Source organism: Lithobates pipiens, unplaced genomic scaffold (genome assembly GCF_037356315.1).
Source record: "Lithobates pipiens isolate NorthernLeopardFrog02 unplaced genomic scaffold, aLitPip1_a1.2 Scaffold_16, whole genome shotgun sequence".
In the NCBI taxonomy this organism is placed as follows: domain Eukaryota; kingdom Metazoa; phylum Chordata; class Amphibia; order Anura; family Ranidae; genus Lithobates; species Lithobates pipiens.
In genome coordinates this window covers 333,435,299-333,454,915 of record NW_027507748.1, presented here as the reverse complement: position 1 = coordinate 333,454,915, position 19,617 = coordinate 333,435,299, and the positions used below count along the sequence as shown (strand labels likewise).

Here is a 19,617-nt window from a genome sequence, read left to right as displayed (position 1 = left end):
ATCTTGGCATTTTATGGCCTTCAAAACTGTAATAGGTAGTGAGAAGTGAACTCAAAAATTTACGCCCTTAGAAAGCCTGAAGGCGGTGCTTGGTTTTCGGGGCCCCGTACGCGGCTAGGCTCCCAAAAAGTCCCACATATGTGGTATCCCCATACTCAGGAGAAGCAGCAGAATTTATTTTGGGGTGTCATTTCACATACGCCCATAGCATGTGTGAGCAATATATCATTTAGTGACAACTTTGTGTAAAAAAAAAAAAAATTTTTTTTTTTGTCATTATTCAATCGCTTGAGGCAAAAAAATAAAATATTCAATGGGCTCAACATGCCTCTTATCAATTTCCTTAGGGTGTCTACTTTCCAAAATGGGGTCATTTGGGGGGGTTTTGTACTGCCCTGCCATTTTAGCACCTCAAGAAATGAGATAGGCAGTCGTAAACTAAAAGCTGCGTAAATTCCAGAAAACGTACCTTAGTTTGTAGATGTGACAACTTTTGCGCAAACCAATAAATATACAATTATTGACTTTTTTTTTACCAAAGACATGTGGCTGAATACATTTTGGCCTAAATGTATGACTAAAATTGAGTTTATTGGATTTTTCTAATAACAAAAAGTAGAAAATATCATTTTTTTTCAAAATTTGCGGCCTTTTTACGTTTATATCGCAAAAAATAAAAATCGCAGAGGCAATCAAATACCATCAAAAGAAAGCTCTATTTGTGGGAAGAAAAGGACGCAAATTTTGTTTGGGTACAACATTGCATGACCGCGCAATTACCAGTTAAAGCAGCGCAGTGCCAAAGTGTAAAAAGACCTCTGGTCATTTACCAGCAAAATGGTCCGGTCTGAAAGTGGTTAAACAGGGATCAATGCGTTTTTTTAGCACTGATCACTGTATCAGTGTAACTGGTACCCAAAAAGTGGCACTTAGGGTCAGATATGTCTGCCACAATGCCACATTCCTACTAAAAATTACTGATCGCTGCCATTACTAGTAAAACAAAAAAAAGCCATAAATCGAAACCATAGTTTGTAGATGTGATAACTTAAAATATGTAGCAGAATACATATTGGCTTAAACTGATGAAGACATTTGATTTTTTATTTTTTTTTATTGGGAATGTATTATAGTAGAAAGTAAGGAATATTGTTTTTTATTCAAAATTGCTGCTCATTCTTTTGTTTATAGCGAAAAAATTAAAAACCACAGCAGTAATCAAATACCACCAACAGAAAGCTCTATTTGTGGGAAAAAAAAGGAAAGGACATACATTTTATTTGAGCACAGCGTTGCATGATCAAGCAGTTTTCAGTTAGAGCAAAGCAGTGCTGTATCGCAAAAAATGGCCTCATCAGGAAGTGGGTAAAACCTCCCGGGGCTAAAGTGGTTATATGTGATCTGTTGTGATTGCTTGAAATGCAACAGTTGTGTGGGTTGAACAAAAGTGTGATTCCATATATGTGTATCTTATGTCTTGGTATGTTTGTGCTGTAGCAGGAAAAGTCTCAGTCCCCCTGCAGAGTTTTCCATAATCTAAATGAAAGACCCTCTCCCATAAAACCTGTGGAAGATGCATATAACTGGTAACGGGTGCTAATATATTAGGGTTGGTCCTAAATTGATTGCCACATTCCATTAGGGCTTTTCAAAGTGGTTTACATTTTAACACCATCATAATGGTACCATAGTAATGAAAGTTGTTCTTTGTGGCTGGCACAAAGAATTCTGAGATTTTCCAACTGTTTCCAATGATTAGCATAGGCTCCAAAACAGACCATTGCTTGGATCATCATTCTACCACTACATGTCTGTTACAGGGCAGGGCTCAAATATTTTTGTTATTTGTTTTCTGTCCTGAATTTTACAACCTCCTTAGTTACAATGAGCCTTCTTTGGTGAAAAATATAGAAAGAAGTCTTAATACCACTACGAGTCCTGAAGAGGTTAACAGTTTCCTATCCTTTTTCTAGTCATCGGGTTTCCTGAAACAGCAGATCTTTGTGTGATTAAACACAATGGCCAGACATCCATCTCAGCCAAAGGATGCATTAAGTTTCATTTCTTGCGGTACCCTTTCACTTTCTGTCTGGCAAACCTATATAGCTGATTGTATGCCAGCATTTTGGTAGATTACGCTCTGATTTTAATTGCTTTAAAGGAACAATACATCCAGGAGTAATGTGAAAGGTGGGTTCAAGAAACTAATATACTCATTCTTGTAATGAAATAATTAAAACTGAAATGCTTATTATTCTTTTCGCTCTCTTACCAAATTGCATCTTGTTCTGTGAGCTTTTTATATGGTTTTACAGCAGAATTTGCAGGAGCACTAAAATGTATATATAGATCAATTGATAATTAAGAGACACTGGATCCCTGGTGTACGACTCTACACTACAGGGTGATTTATGCAAATTAGATCTACCTATGTATGCTTCTAATCCAACCATACTTTTTTATATGCAAGTTAGTTAAATATAGTCCTTCACAACATATATTACTATGTAACTTTTTGGAAAACAGCGCTGTCCAAACGATAACTCAATTAATCAAACCAAGGCCTAAGCCGGTGAAAACAAACTCTAAAAGTGATAATGTAAATAATAACAGTATAAATTCCTGCTGCAACCCAATGTGAGATACCCACACTAGACACAAACCCAAAAAATAAGGCTGCGCTAAAACTTATACATTACAGTATTAACAATGTGACGTGTTAAATTCTAGTGTTAAACAATGTATACTATCAAGAAAAATTGTGTATAAAAACATCAAACTTGAAGCACATAAAAAGTCCAAAGAGAGGGAAGAACGAAGGTATGGAATAAGTCCCTTGAAGTGACTCTTTACAAACACCCTTCAGATGTATAGCAGGTGCGCCCAAAGAGGAAGTTCTATCCAGCACCTATTTCAATGAGGCTTACCAGCTGCCAAGATCTCTTTTTAGGGAGATCATACAGGCATGAAGAAAAAACGATCGTTCCTGGTCTCCCCGATGGGTTCTGCTGGCGTCTCCACCTCTTATATCTCTTTCTTACAACGTCTCACATTCCACCGAATTTTTAGATAAGACAAGAAAGAAAGGCTCCCATAGCGTAATTCCGCATAAAAATTTTATACGAACGAAATAAAAGTAAAACAAACTCACAAATTCCAGTTGAGTACAAGCGTAAGTACAATCACGAGCCAGCCGGCCGGCTCTCTCTTATTAACACTGCCCGTCCTTCCTGGTCAACGGGGAATGGCGGTAACGTCAGCACGCCGCTCACCCTGGGTCTCAGGTGACTGGTGATCTATTGACACGATGTAAAGATGTATCCCAGAAGCGTCAGACTTCCAAATCCCAGTGAATCATTACAGTGAAGGCATGGTGGGGGTTTACAAGATAACTACTTATGACCCTCATTAAAGAGAAGTCATAAAAGGCATTGTAAGTAAGTATGGGCTCCATGGGACCTATAGTTCATTCACTATGATTACGGCAGAGTCAAAAAAAGTCTGAGCAAACGCTGGGCATTGGGGCTCCATGTGCTGACTCCCCTGCTGCCACTTCCAGAAATGCCTCCTCTCTACTTCCTCCTGACTCAGTTGGCAGCAGAGGGGTCAGCACATGGAGCCCCAATACTCAGCATTTGCTGAGTTACATTTTGACACCTACTGCTCTGCCATAATCGTATTAACCAGAGGTCCCATGGAGCCAGTACATACTTACAATGCCTTTTTTTACCTCTCTTTAATGAGGAACAAAATTATTTGGTAAGCCCCCACCTTGCATTCACCTCCCATTGGTGACATAGGTGGTTGGTAGGGACATGGTGGGTGCCAGTATATGGTGCTTTCTTGGCAACCATTGACTGCTGAAATTTGTCACATTCTTCCTCAACGAACACCCTTACATTCAATCCAAAAAATGTGCTTATTCATAGTCTCCTCTCTGTGTTCTTCCTGGATGGGTCCTTCTTCTGGCTATCTACATCACTGCCTGTGTGATGTGGACAATTCCCATTAGCCGGACAATTGAGGGGCCCCCTTAGGATGCAGAACAGATCTGATGCCAGATAGATGGGACTGAAGGTCCCTGAATAGGTGATTCAGGTGAGCATAACTGGCTTTACCAGCTAAAGAAAACTTTTCACAAGGCAGGATGGGTTAGAGGTGAGTGGGTGGTAGGGAAGAATAATAATTAGGAGGAATAATCTGAAAGTGTCGTACATAAGAACTACCTGAATTTGTCTCACATGTTCGAAATTGGTTTCAGAAATCTCTGATTCGGCATTTACACAAGAATAGTGCTGTATTAGTGACTGCTGTACCATTGCTTCTAAAGAGTATTCCTACAGGGTAGCTAAAGTGTGAAGCCTTTCCTGAGACAAATGCCCTCCTCTTAAGTCATTTATTACCAAATTCAAAAAATGTCTTATCAATTGAAATCCTGTTCAAGTTTCATCACCAGACCTGGATAACTATTAAAATAATATTACATTTTTTTGTTGTATAGTTATCAGAATAAGATTAATAAAGTGCTGCATACAAAAAGTTAATATTGTGAACATAAACTCTTCCATGCAAATGGAGGCCGACATTATATATGACCTGCTATAAAGTGTTTGAAATCAGTTTTGTTCAATTGTCCTGTGAAGATGGGTATTTTTTAAATGTAGTATATGGATGTGTGTAGGCTCCATCAGAAACCCCGCCAGCAAAAATTTGAGAGCATGTTCTCAATTTTCCTAAAGGAAAAACTTTCTATTGGATATTCTTGTGTATGCATTTGTGGCGCGCAAAAACTCACGCATGCTCAGATTCAACTACAAGATGGAAGCTAATGGCTACTGGCTATTGAACTTCCTTTTTCTAGTCCCGTCGTACGTGTTGTACATAACTGCGTTCTTGGAGGTCAGAATTTGATGTGACTGTGTGTAGGCAAGACAGCTTGAATGGAATTCCGTTGGAATTCTGTTGGGAAAACCATCAGACCTTTTTCCGACCATAATTCCAACCGTGTGTACACGGCATAAGAGGTTCAGTTTGGATATTATATTATAGATTGTTTGTAGTAGTCCAATAAGTCAAATATTGTGAGGCTTACCACTGTGTATCTATCACATATTGCCTATAGGGCCCTTGGAGTCATTATTTGATGATTCAATTACATTATCACCTTAAAGGTGTTGTAAACCCTTGAGGATTTTTCACTTTAACCACTTGAGATCCGCGCTATAGTCAACAGACCACAGAGATAGCACAGGAAATGGTCACAGACTGCAGAGATGGCACAAGTGGTGTGGGGATGTTGCAGTCAGTGTACACAACTCTGAGGAAGCCTCTACAATACACCTGTGTGATCTCTGCCCCCCCCCCCCCCCATATTTGATGTGAAGCCATCACTGGAGCTCTGATTAATTACATTTGCAGTGTCTTGTCTGGAGTGCAACGTCTCCTCAGACTCCACACCCGTCTGTTGTCAGTGGGAAGTAGGTGGAGGCGGAGCAGCTCAGGAGGAGGTTTCATCTTCCTCCTCTGAATGCTGAAAGCGCGAGGAGAAAAAAAAAGCCGATCACCGGCGGCCGTGATCGGGACATCAGTCTCGATCACGGCCAGCCCTGCTAGTGCCCACCTGCCCCCTGCCAGTGCCCACCTGCCCCCTGCAAGTGCCACATTAAAAAAAGTAAGTGCCTACCGTCAGTGCCACCCAGCAGTGCCCATAGTGCCACCCAGCAGTGCCCACAGTGCCACCCAGCAGTGCCCACAATCTGCCTTAACAAAGGTGCTGCACCCCAGTGCCACATATCCGTGCCCATCAGTGTCATCTACCAGTGCCCAGCAGTGCCGCCCATCAGTGCCCAGCAGTGCCACCTATCAGAGCCACCTATCAGTGCCACCTATCAGTGCCCATCAGTCCCATCTATCAGTGGTACCTATCAGTGCCCATCCGTGCCACCCATCCGTGCCACCCATCTGGGCCACCCATCCGTGCCATCTTATGTGCCCATCTTTGCCCATCAGTGCCGCCTTATCTGTGCCCATCGGTGCTGCCTTATCTGTGCCTATTTGTGCCGCCTTAACTATGCCTATCAGTGCCCACCAGTGCAGCCTATCAGTGCCCACCAATGCAGCCTATCAGTGCCCACCAATGCAGCCCATCAGTGCCCACCAGTGCAGCCTATCAGTGCCGCCTCATCAGCGCACTTCAATGAAGGAGAAAAATGACCCGTTTGCAAAATTTTATAACAAACTATTAAACATGATTTTTTTTTTTTTTTTGCATCTTTTTTTGTTTGTTTAGCAAAAAATAAAACTCCGAGCTGTAATTAAATACCACCAAAAGAAAGCTCTATTTGTGGGAAAAAAATGATAAAAATTTCATTTGGGTACAGTGTTGTATGCCTGCGCAATTGTCATTCAAAGTGCATCAGCGCTGAAAGCTGAAAATTGGTCTGGGACTGAGGGGGGTTTAAGTGCCCAGTAAGCAAGTGGTTAATGCATTTTATGCATTAAGGTGAAAAAGCTCCTGTGCTGCAGTAGCCTACCAGAGCCCCCTTTTACTTAACTGAGCCTGAGTTTTCCAGCAACAGGGACGAGCACAACAGCTCCAGCTGGTGTCTCAGGTCCTCATGGGATAGATTGATAGCAGCAGCAGCCATTGGTTTCTGCTTCTCTCAATCAAAATCAATGATGCTGGAGCCGGCTGTCTGTATCAATGGATGCAGCAGCAGGACACAAAAGTGTGCCTGCACAGGTGCCCCTAGGGAAAGCGCTCCTCTGTGGAGGCACTTGATGTGGGGAGGAGCCAGGAGTGCCATGGTGGGACCCCAGAAGTGTGGGAGCAGACCCACTCTGTGCAAAATGCTTGCACAGAGGAGGTACGTATGAAATGTTTGTTATTTAAAGCGGAGGTCCACCCTAACGTGGACCCTCCGCTCATTGGAATCCCCCCCCTCCGGCGCCACACCTTTCAGGGGGGAGGGGGGTGCAGGTACCTGTACAGTACAGATATCTGCACCCACTTCCGGTGTAGATTCTGCAGAAGGCACGCCCCTTTCCGCAGAATCTATGCCCCTTTCCGGAAGTCCCCCGCTGCCTGCTGGGAAACACACGGATCCCAGAGACAGCGGGGACTATCCTTATTGCGCAGCGTGACTCGCGCATGCGCAGTAGGGAACTGGGAAATGAAGCCGAAAGGCTCCACTTCCTGATTCCCATACCCAAGATGGCAGCGGCAGCACCCGAGAGACGATCGAGAGATCGGCTTCGGGTGCCGACATCGCGGGCGCGCTGGGCGGGTAAGTTTCACTATTTTAAAAGTCAGCAGCTGCAGTATTTGTAGCTGCTGGCTTTTTAAAAAAAAAAAAAAAATGCGGACTCCCAGCGGACTCCGGCTTTAAAAAAAAAATTTGACTTTACAACCCCTTTAAGCAGCCAATGCTCCTGTTAACCACTTGAGGTCCGGCCCATAGCTGAATGATGGCTACAGCGCGGACCTCAATTTCCGGGAGGCCGTCATAGGACGTCCTCCCCTGTGCATGCTCCCTGCACGTGTCCTGCAGGGCATGCAGGGAGTGCGCTGTGATCTCCGAGTCACGGAGACCCAGCCCCTTACCATGTGATCAGCTGTCAGCCAATGACAACTGATCACATGATGTAAACAAAAGCTTGGTGATCTTTTTTTTTTCACTGGCTTATGTTAAAGGGACATCGGTCCCGAAGAGGAAGGAGGCACATCTGCCTCCTCTGTGCAATTTAGTACCCCCTGCCAGTGCCACCTGTCATTGTGCCCATAGTTCCCACAGTGCCCACCAGTGCCACCTATCAATGCCCATTAGTGCCACCTATCAATGCCCACACGTGCCACCTATCAATGCCCACCAGTGGTGCTAATCAGTTCCCCCCTAGCAGTGCTGCTTATCAGTGTAAGCAATCAGTGCCCATCACTGCCACTTATCAGTGCCCATCGCTGCCACTCATCAGTACCCATCACTGCCACCTATCAGTGCCCATCACTGCTGTCTCATCAGCGTACATCAATGAAGGAGAAAAATTACCCGTTTACAAATTTTATAAAAATATATATATATATATATATATATATATATATATATATATTTTTTTTTTCAATTTTTTTAACAAAAAATAAAAACCGCAGAGGTGATCAAATACCATCACAAGAAAGCTCTATTTGTGGGGAAAAAATTATAATTAATTTGGGTACAGTGTTGTATGACCGTGCAATTGTCATTCAAAATGCCCAATAAGCAAGTGGTTAATCAGAATACATTATGAACTGCCATACGCCTGGAATCTTTATCTATACAGTATACCGTATATTGTTTTTTACCATAAAATGAATATAGTGTAGTAAATAACTTCAAACAAATTATACAAGTATGTGAAAAATATATTTGATGTATAAAAAGTTTTTGGTTTTAACTGACGAACCCTGAAATCCCATTTATAATTAATCAGGAAATCACAGTGTAAGATCAACAATGTCCGTGATTTATAGCCTCTAGTAAATAACATGTACAAGATATAAAATTCAAGCATTCCCTGAGGAAGCCAATACAAACCATCATTATTTTAATCTAATTTTTTACTATAATGAACAGAGGTAAATGTAAACCCATGAGTAAACATCTTTGGTTAGCAACATGATTAATCTGGCATAAAACAGCATCAAAGTCAAAGGGAACTATACTTTAGATTGTATCCTCAAATTAAGTATATGTGATTAATGTAATCACTTTATAAATGCGGAGATCCAGTGAAGAATAACTGAAGACAAGACAAAAAAAGTTTTAAAGGTACAGTAACACATCAGAAGTCCTTATTTGGCCATGACATCTAATCTTGTTGTGTGATACGAAAGCTAGCCAGTTGATGGGGAAAGAAGAGAAGTGACACAGGACAGATGACCAAGGAGGACCACAGGAGTATAAATACAGGCTTTAGATTACCTTTTTTTTTAAGTTTTACTTTGAATGTACTGTAACAAATACAATTTTCTTTTTTAGGATCTTTATGCTCTGGACCTGGAGCCATATCGTTACTCTGGAGTAAATCTTACAGGATTCCGTATACTAAATGTGGAAAACCCATATGTTACCACTATCGTAGATAAATGGTCAATGGAACGTCTACAAGCACCTCCTAAGCCAGAGACTGGACTACTAGATGGAGTGATGACGGTACGATTCCAGAGTAATGATCTTGTTCATGTACAGATGATCACGTTTTATATTAAGCATTTATAGGGGAACTTTAGATATCACTTTTATATTAGTTTGGGCTAAAATGGAGACGGTGCTCACAACAGAGACAAGCTGCATTTATGAATCAGTCATCTCCTTCATAGCTCTTGTCAAATTGGCAGAAGCAGTAGGGGGGCAGATTGGGCCTCATAACAAGCACCAAGCAACAAGCATAACAAGCATAGCAAGCACCTAGAAAAATAGGACAATAAGCTGTTAGGGACAGCTCACTTACAGTACTTGGGGGGGGGGGGGGGGCTTGCTTGAGCATGCTCCTGGTACAAAATAGAAATGCTGGCCACAGAATATAGTCCATTACTATGCTACCACAAACAGTATCTCACAAAAGTGAGTACACCCCTCACATTTTTGTAAATAATTTATTATATCTTTTTCATGTGACAACACTGAAGAAATGGCACTTTGCTACAATGTAAAGTAGTGAGTGTACAGCTTGTATAACAGTGTAAATTTGCTGTCCCCTCAAAATAACTCAACACACAGTCAGTAATGTCTAAACCACTGGCAACAACAGTGAGTACACCCCTAAGTGAAAATGTCCAAATTGGGCACAATTAGCCATTTTCTCTCAACTGTGTCATGTGACTCGTTAGTGTCTTAGGTGTGAATGGGGAGCAGGTGTGTTAAATTTGGTGTTATTGCTCTCACTCTCTCATACTGGTCACTGGAAGTTCAACATGGCACCTCATGGCAAAGAACTCTCCAAGGATCTGAAAAAAAGAATTGTTGCTCTACATAAAGATGGCCTAGGCTATAAGATGATTTCCAAGACCCTGAAACTGAGCTGCAGCACGGTGGCCTCTAAGACCATACAGCAGTTTAACAGGACAGGTTCCACTCAAAACAGGCCTTGCCATGGTCAACCAAAGAAGTTGAATGCACGTGCTCAGCATCATATCCAGAGTTTGTCTTTGGGAAGTAGACATATGAGGGCTGCCAGCATTGCTGCAGAGGTTGAAGGGGTAGGGGAGGTCAGCCTTTCAGTGCTCAGCCCATACACCACACACTGCATAAAATTTGTCTGCATGGCTGTTGTCCCAGAAGGAAGCCTCTTCTAAAGATGATGCACAAGAAAGCCCACACACAGTTTTCTGAAGACAAGCAGACTAAGGATTACTGGAACCATGTCCTGTGGTCTGATGAGACCAAGATAAATGTATTTGGTTAGATGGTGTCAAGCGTGTGTGGCAGCAACCAGGTGAGGAGTACAAAGACAAGTGTGTCTTGCCTACGGTCAAGCATGGTGGTGTGGGTGTCATGGTCTGGGGCTGCATGAGTGCTGCCATCACTGGGAAGCTACAGTTCATTGAGGGAACCATGAAAGCCAACATCTACTGTGACTTACTGAAGGAGAACATCCCTTCGGAGACTGGGCCACAGGGCCACTGCCTTGCTAAAGAAGCTAAAGGGTAAAGGTTTTAAAAAATCCATAGTATTTAAAAGCACCAATCCTGGCGTTTTTAATACTTTTTAAGTGCAGAGGAGGAGTTTGGGGTCTTTTAGACTCCAAATCCCTCCTTAAAGAGTACCTGCCACTGCCTATTACTGTCAGAGGGACAGTGTAAAAAGAAAAAAAATGAAAATAAATAAGAAATTACATATTTTTTTTAAAGCACCCTATCCCTCCGTGCTCGTGTGTCAAAGCAAATGCACATGTAAGTTGCACCTGCTAATGCAAACAGTGTTTAAACCACACATGTGAGGTATCTCCACAATCATTAGAGTGAGCGATGAGAGCAATAATTATAGCTCAATACCTCCTCTATATCTCTAAACAGGTAACCGTTAAAATGTTTTAAAGCATTGCTTATGGAGATTTTTAAGTACCGCAGTTTGTTGCCATTCCACGAGTGTGAACAATTTTAAAGCGTGACATGTTAGGTATCTATTTGCTCCTGCATAACATCATCTTCGCATTTTACAAAATATTGGGATAAGTTTACTGTTTTTTTATTTTTTAATCAGTTGAAGTGTAATTCTTTCCAAAAAAATTGCATTTGAAAGACCACTGAGCAAATACAGTGTGGCATAAAATATTGCAATGTTCGCGATTTTATTCTCTAGGGTTTCTGCTAAAGGAATATATATATATTGTTTGGGGGTTTTAAGTAATTTTCTAGGAAAAAATACTGATTTTATCTTGTAAGCAACACGTGTCAGAAATAGGCCTGGTCTTGGAGTGGTTAAATCGTCACATATGGAGATTTTTGGCAGACCAGTTTTTTTCGATATCAAGCACAATTTTTATTCATTTAGGGCATGCCCCTAAACATTTTTACTGCCAAGAGAACAGACATTTTTTTAAGCCCAGTGTGCATGGAGCCTAAAAATTGGCACTTCATAAATAGATATCATGTGACATAAAAAATTGCAACTATCATGCCTTTATTCTACAGAGCCTCTGCTTTCAGAAAATATATAATGTTCTGGGGGTTAAATTAATTTTATTACCAAAAATTAAGCTTTTTACATGTGTGCAATTTTTTTTTTTAAATACTCTACAGCTGAACTGGTTAACGTTTACAAATATTAGTTATTTATTAACATTAATACAGTTCTATATTTTAATATTTGGCAATGATTAAGTTGTTTTATGTGCAATAATAATGATTTTAGTGCTTTTTTCAATTAGAAATTGTGTGGCGTGATAAACATTTGCACAACTATCATGGGATGTAACAATCAGTAACACCATCTTATAATTCTACAGGACTTATGATTTCTGAATATATATGGTTTGGGGTTTTCGCTAAGATCTATGTTAAAAATAGTGGAAAACGACATAATCGCAAAAATGGTCCAGCCACCTGGGTGAAAAATGGGAGATAGGGCTTGTCAGTTAAAGGGTTAAAACTGAACTAAACTACCCTCAATCAAACATGATGTCTTATTCATGTTTAAAACATTGGGTTTCACATAAAAAGTGCACAGAAGAAAGTAAATTATTGTTGACTATGGCAATAAAACCAAATTCTGTTTCCTATTAAGGTTAAATATGTTTACATCTCTCCACATTTAGTAAATTAGGTAGTCATGCTCTCAATCTTAAAGGAAATATTTGACAAAAACAAGGAGACTGCCATAAATGCCATGTACCCACGACCATTTTTTCTGATGTTTTTTCCCGATGGAATTCCGATGGAATTCCGCTCAAGCTGTCTTGCCTACACACGGTCACACCAAATTCCGGTAGTTTATAACGCGGTGACGTACAACACGTACGACGGGACAAGAAAAAGTAAGTTCAATAGCCAGGAGTCAATAGCTTCTGTCTCGTAGTTGAATCTAAGCATGCGTGATTTTTGGCATGTCGGAATTGCATACACACGATCGGAATTACCGATAGAAAGTTTTTCCGTCTGGAAAATTGAGAACATGCCATAAATTTTTGGCCGGCAGAAATTCGGACAGATAAATTCCGATTGAGCATACACATGGTCGCATTTTCCGATCGTGTGTACGCGGCATCAGAATAAACTCTGATAGCCAGGAGTCAATAGCTTCTGTCTCGTAGTTGAATCTAAGCATGCGTGATTTTGGCATGTCGGAATTGCATACACACGATCGTAATTACCGATAGAAAGTTTTTCCGTCTGGAAAATTGAGAACATGCTATCAATTTTTGGCCGGCAGAAATTCGGACAGCTAAATTCCGATTGAGCATACACATGGTCGCATTTTCCGATCGTGTGTACGCAGCATCAGAATAAACTCTGACGGTCTTTCCGACGGAGTTCCGATCCACAATCACACCAAAGTCTGTTCATTTAGAATGCGATGATGTACAATGGGACTAGGAAAAGGAAGTTCAATAGCCAATATCCAATAGCTGCCCTTGCATCGTTTTTGATCCGTCAGAATAGAATACAGACAAACGGTTTTCCCGATAGGAATTGATTCCATCAGAAAGATTTAAAACATGTTCTATTTCTAGGACCGTCACAATTTAAAAAAAAAAAAAAAAAGTCAGATGAAGCCCACACACGATTGGAATATCCGATGAAATGATTCCATCGGACCTTTTCTTCCGGAAAGTCCGGTCGTGTGTACGCGGCATAAGACTCTGGTCTTCCAAAACATAGTAGCTGCTGGCTGTTATGCTGACCCTTCCTAAACTGCATACTTGTTTAAGGTCATTGCCTAGGAACAGAATCGGAGCTAGTGGATTAGAATAACAGCTAAGAAAATTGAAATTCAGAAGAAGGTCAGAAAATGAAGTTCCCATGTCTCTATCCTCTGTCCATCATAGGTTTACATTAACATGATCTGAAAGTTAGAAAATAGTCTTTTACTACCATGGCATCAGAGCTGATATATGAAAACTAGAGTTAAGTAGATTATAACAAAAGTAAAGGTTCATTTTTTATCTCAAGAATTACACTTTGACTGGTTGTTCAAATTCTGGGACATTAACTCTAATATATATCTGTTCCTTCAGTACAATCCATTTTTTGTCTTTTTTATCTTCACTTTACTTTACCACATTTCATTCAGGCTCTCCATCACCTTTGTTGCTTTGTGACCTTATTATTTTTTTCAAAGTTTCTGCTTGCTGCTGGGAGAATTTCAAACATGTAATTTTCCTTGTGTAGCCCGTGGTTGTATCATTGCAAGCATTGGGTTATGCCTCAATCACTTACAACCTCTTCGGAGTCCAGATGCCTCTAGCCTCCAGTGCTGTTTATCATCTGCTCTAGCAGTAACGAGGACACAAACACACATAGAGGATGATACATTGGCAGCCTCAAAGGTTCCAGGTCATTGGGCCAGTGTTCTGAGGCAATTCTGGAGTGAGTTCACCCATAGTACTCACACTGATGCTAATATGGTTTCTTTTTATGATTATTTCTTTCAACAGTTAAGCTTATTTTTTTAAAGACCAACCTCTGGTGAATTTCAACTACTTCAACTAATAGGATTATAATCTTCAAAATGAGATATTTTAACACATAATACAACAGTTATTTTATTAAACCTACTGAATTTACTAAAATGTATAATTAGGCCTATAAACAACAATTGCCAGTGTTCAAAATAGCATCCAATCACATTCTAATACCAAAGAATTTGTTAAGAAAATTTAAAAATGACATTTTTTTTTACATTGCTGCTCTAGGAACAAATTTTGTTAGGTTTGCTCTGTTTAAAAAAACAAAAAACAAAAAAACAAAACATAGCTGTAATCAATAGAAGCTTGAAAAATGAAGTTAAGAGTGTAGTCTTCAATTACTAACATTCAGAGGACTCACATCCTTTCTATATACCGAGATAACACAGCAAAAATAGATTTATATATAGCTGGATTCACAAAGTTCTACCTCACAGTTTATAGATGGTTTGGTGAACCCAACAAGAAATCCTCAAACACCAAAGTTATTGAAGTCTATTTAAAAAAAAAAAAAAAAAGTTCTTTTTTTTTAAAGTTTATTTGCAAGATAATGCACTGCCATAAGTGAGTAATGCAAAAAAAAAAAATGCAAAAATGTAGAAAAAAATATTTAAACACTGTTCAAATAGAAGAGAGTCTTTAACCACTTCCGGACCAGCGACAGGTTGGCTCGGCTGGGCAAATTGACGTACCTTGCGCCTGCCCACACACCTGCAACGTGTTTCCTGGAGCAGATGTGAGTGCCCGGCGGGCGTGGCGGGCGTGATGACGACCAGGCATGCACAATCGCTCGTGACAGAGCGAGAACCGGGATCTGTAAATACACAAATCCTGGTTCTTTCAGGGTGTGTTGAACACCGATCTCTCTCTCCTCCTAGACCGTCCCATCCCCTACAGTTAGAACACACCTAGGGAACACAGTTAACCCCTTGATCATTTATACTGTAATCAGTGCAGTTTTATAGCACTGATCGCTGTATAATTGTCAATGGTCCCAACAATGTGTCAAAAGTGTACAATTTGTCTGCCACAATATCGCAGTCTCAATAAAATTTGCAGATTGCCACCATTACTAGTAAAAAAATAATAATAAAAATACCATAAATCTATCCACTATTTTGTAAACACTATAACTTTTGGCAAACCAATAAATATACGCTTATTGCATTTTTGTTTACCAAAAATATGTAGAAGAATACATATTGGCCTAAACTGAGGGGAAAATGTGTGTTTTTTTTTTTTTTAAATACATTTTATTCAGAGAAAAAGAAATAAGGACATACAAAGGCATACAAAAAAGGCACAATCAGCGATAAGGAGAAAATATATAAATATCCAGGGCATGCCCTGGGGCAGAGGGAAACCGTGGTACACCAAAGAGTTCAGCGGACAGTAATACTATCATAGTATAGAACAGTAGGGACCAACCGGATGAATCGGGGACCGTTTTGAACCCTAAATAGAGCAGGTATTAATACCGGCTCCCTAGCGGAGCAAATGCCTAGATTACATTATATAGATCCAAATAAGTAAGAGGGAGGGGGGGAGGGGAAGGTAGGGAAGGACAAGGGAAGGGGGGGGGGGAAGGGGGAAGGGACCGAGGGGTGGGGAAGAGAAGGCAGATTAGGAACAAGGATAATATCGTAAGGAAGGGTTCATATGCAGTAATCACAAAGATGAAACCTGGGAAGCAGACAAGGACCATAACAGCCTAGGCATTTAAGTAGATCCTGGAGATATGTTAGGAGTGGAGCAAGTCATTGTAAGTAAAAGACAGTTGATCCAATGCACATTGATCAAGTGATGACATGGTTGCGGTGATAAACAGATGCCATTTGGCGAAAAAGGCAGCTTTTTGGGAGGCATGGGAGAAGTCAGCCAGAAGCCTCTCCTTATGCATGAGAGATAGCAGGTCCTGGAGAAGTTGGGAGGCCGAGGGGCCGGGAGGCGAAAGCCAAAAACGAAGTATAAGGCGACGGGCCAGAAGTAGACATAACAAGATCCATTCGACTGTAGCATGCTGGGAATGGGGCCCTAAAATGGGTCTGGCACCCGGCAGTGTAGACCATGGCAGCAGCAATGGGTCCCAATATCCGAAGATTAGGAGCAGAGGTTCCTTGGGTAATTTCAGTAGAGTGATATCAAAAATGAATGCAATGACCTGGTCCCAGAATGTAGATATTGTCTGACAAGACCAGAAGCGATGAGAGAGAGATGGCTTTGGATCTTTACAGTGAGGGCAGGATGCCCCATCTTGTTTTGCTTTGGGAGACAAAAACGGGATGTAGGCCCTGTGGGCAATCTTAAGCTGGGTCTCCCTCCAAATTTCGTTGGGCGTAAGTCTCAGAACTTTGTTGAGACCCAGCATAATCTTGTAGACGATGTCGGGGTCTGGGAAGGCCGAGGACCAGTTTGCAATGGAGGTGCTGGAGGCCGGAGGCGTTGAGCGTTCCAGAAGGGGTTTGTAGACATCTGAGATCTTAAAACACTTGTCCCGTATCAGGTGATCCATGAAACTGGGTTGGAAACGACGGAGCTCTTTTTTGCAACTTTGAGTAATAAAGCTGACACACTGTTGGTAGTGCAGAAAGTGCGAGGCGGGTATGGAGAACGATTCCATCACTGAGTGGAAAGGAAGAGGTCTGCCAGTAGCCGGGTCGCACAAGGAGGAGAAAAGGGATAGACCCCGTTCAGTCCAAGACGAAAAAGCCTTGCAATGGAGGCCTGGATTAAAGCAAGGGTTCCCTTGGATAGGCAGGTGTGTAGAAATGAAGGGTGGGAGATTAGCCAGTTTCCTGGATTCCCTCCAGGCTATCGCTGTGTCTCTGAGAATAAGGTTGTGTTGGTGAGGGAGGGGAACGGATTTCCAGCGGCAGTGCAGCAGGGCAGTCAAGGAGTAAGGGTGAGCCATAGCAGTTTCGAGATCAAAATTGGAGTACCTGGATGAGTGGGTGATCCAATCTAGGCTGGTTCTGAGTAAACAAGCTAAATTGTACAATCTAACATTAGGTAAACTGATACCCCCTTTGCCCCTGGGAAGGTGCAATTTTCTGTAGGCCGCGCCATAAAAATTTTGAGATAGCAGAATCCAAAGAAGTAACATCATTATGTTTAAGCAATAGTGGTAGAGTTTGCGTAGGGTATAAGAGTTTGGCAAAGCTGACCATTTTCACAAGGTGGCACCTTCCCAGGAGCGAAAGGGGCAGATCCATCCAGTTGGTCAATTCTTGGGAGATCTTGGATAGCAGGGGAGGATTATTCAACTGGTACAACGAGGAAGGTAGCTTCCCAATCTTGATGCCTAGATATGTGATGAAAGAAGGGGCAACCGAAAATAAGGAGCCAGCGGCCCAGGAGGGGGTGGAGTGGGAGCCAATAGGAAGAATCTCACTTTTAGAATAGTTAATGCGGAGCCCTGAGCAAAGCCTAAATTCGTCAAAGACACTTTTAATAGTGGGAATGTCAGCTGCTGGATTAGATGTGAAGATGAGTACATCATCTGCGAACAGAGATGTGCGGAGTTCCTTGCCCCCTATGTCTATGCCGTGGAGTGGAGCAGTATAGGTCAGGTGTCTAGATAGAGGTTCAAGGGCTATGTTAAAAAGTAAAGGGGATAGAGGGCAGCCCTGTCTGGTGCCTTTGTGCAATAGGAAACTGGGTGAGAGGAGGCCAGCTGCCACCAAATTGAAGGAAGGGGAGGCGTACATAGAGTTTATGAGGTGGGAGAAGGGGCCTGTGAAACCTAATTTGGAGAGGGTTAATGAAAGCCAATCGAAACTAACATTATCAAAGGCTTTCTCTGCATCTAACGTGATAATGGCATAGGAACCCTTGGGGTTTTGTTTGGCTGCTTCAAGAGCTAGTAAAACTTTGCGGATATTTAAAGTGGCCGTTCGCCCTTTGGTAAAACCCGATTGGGCCGAGTGAATTAGGTGGGGTAAGATATCAGCCAATCGCGTGGCAATAATCTTTGAGAGGATTTTTACGTCTAAATTTAGGAGGGAAATGGGTCTGTAGGATCCGGGCTGTAATGGATCCTTTCCTTTTTTGGAAAGTAGTTTAATGATAGCTTGGTTCCCCGAGGGGAGATATGGACCTCCCGCCCAGATAGCGGAATAGACGGAGAGGAGAGTGGGGGCCACAATGTTGATGTGGTTTTTATAAAAGTCGATAGTAAAGCCATCGGGACCGGGGGCCTTGTGTGAGTAGAGATGGCGGATGGTGTTTTCTATCTCAGGGAGAGTGATGGGGGCATTGAGGATCTCCAATTGCTCCGGCGAGATAGAGGGGAGGGATAGGGTGTCTAAGAATTGTCGAGCCTTTTGTTGTATGATGGGGTCCGGGGCATACAGATTAGTGTAGTACTGTAACATTGCTTCATTGATGGCTTGCGGGGAAGAGAGTGTACGGCCCGTGTGATCAGATAGGGCGGTGATGTGTGTAGGGCGAAGACTACCTTTACATAATCTGGAAAGAAGTTTTCCAGCTTTATTACCGTACCTGTGGAGGGTGGCATCTAAGTGAGCCTTTTTCGTGCGCTCAAGGGTGTCCGCCCAGTTGTCAAAATTGGACTTGGCTGAGACCCATTCGTCGTGGTGTTTAGGGGAACTGGCGGAGGACAGCTGCCGTTGGGCAGAATGAAGTCTGGCACTGGCCAATTTGTAGTGTTGGAGAGCGTGGCGTTTAAATGATGTGGCATAGCTGATAATGCGCCCCCTAAGATACGCTTTTCCGGCATCCCAAAAAAGGTTAGGATTAGCGGAATGGGTGGCATTCGCAGACGTGTATTCTGCCCAGGCCTTGTCTAGATATGTGCGAAAATCTGAGTTATTGGTTAGGAAAGCGGGGAAGCGCCAAAGGTTAGGGTGAGGAGGGAGATCCAGCCTATCTAGGGTGTTTTTTTTTTAAATGTGGGATATTTATTATAGCAAAAAGTAAAAGATATCAGGGTTATTTACTAAAGGCGAATCCACTTTGCACTACAAGTGCACTGCAAGTGCAGTCACTGTAGATCTGAGGGGGACCATGCAAGGAAAATAAAAAAAAGCATTTTAGCTTGTACATGATTGAGTGATAAAATCAGCAGAGCTTCCCCTCAGATCTGCAGCGACTGCACTTTTTCCTTTAGTAAATCAATCCCATTGTGTTGTTTTTTTTTCAAAATTGTCACTCTTTTGTTTATAGCGCAAAAAATAAAAACCGCAGAGGTGATCAAATACCACCAAAAGAAAACTATTTGTGGGAAAATAAGGACGTCAATTTTGTTTGGGTACAGCATCTCACAACTGCACAATTGTTAGTTAAAGCAATGCAGTGCAGTATCACAAAAAATGGCCTGGTCATTGAGCAGCCAAATCTTCTGGGGCTGAAGTAGACTACACTGAAAATACACAGATCCTTCAAATAACATGCTTGAAATATGCCTTGAAGCTGAATGTGCAGTTAGGGAGCAGTGTG

The 19,617-nt window shown here is 41.8% G+C and overlaps 1 protein-coding gene across 1 annotated transcript in view; it reads left to right on the top strand.

The window, feature by feature from the left end:
• Window positions 1–19,617, top strand: part of GRIK3 (glutamate ionotropic receptor kainate type subunit 3) — a 792,036-nt gene that overhangs the window by 470,702 nt on the left and 301,717 nt on the right. The window contains exon 6 of the mRNA XM_077481789.1: window positions 9,015–9,188. Coding sequence (XP_077337915.1) covers window positions 9,015–9,188 — 174 coding nt within the window. The remainder of the gene's footprint in view (window positions 1–9,014; window positions 9,189–19,617) is intronic.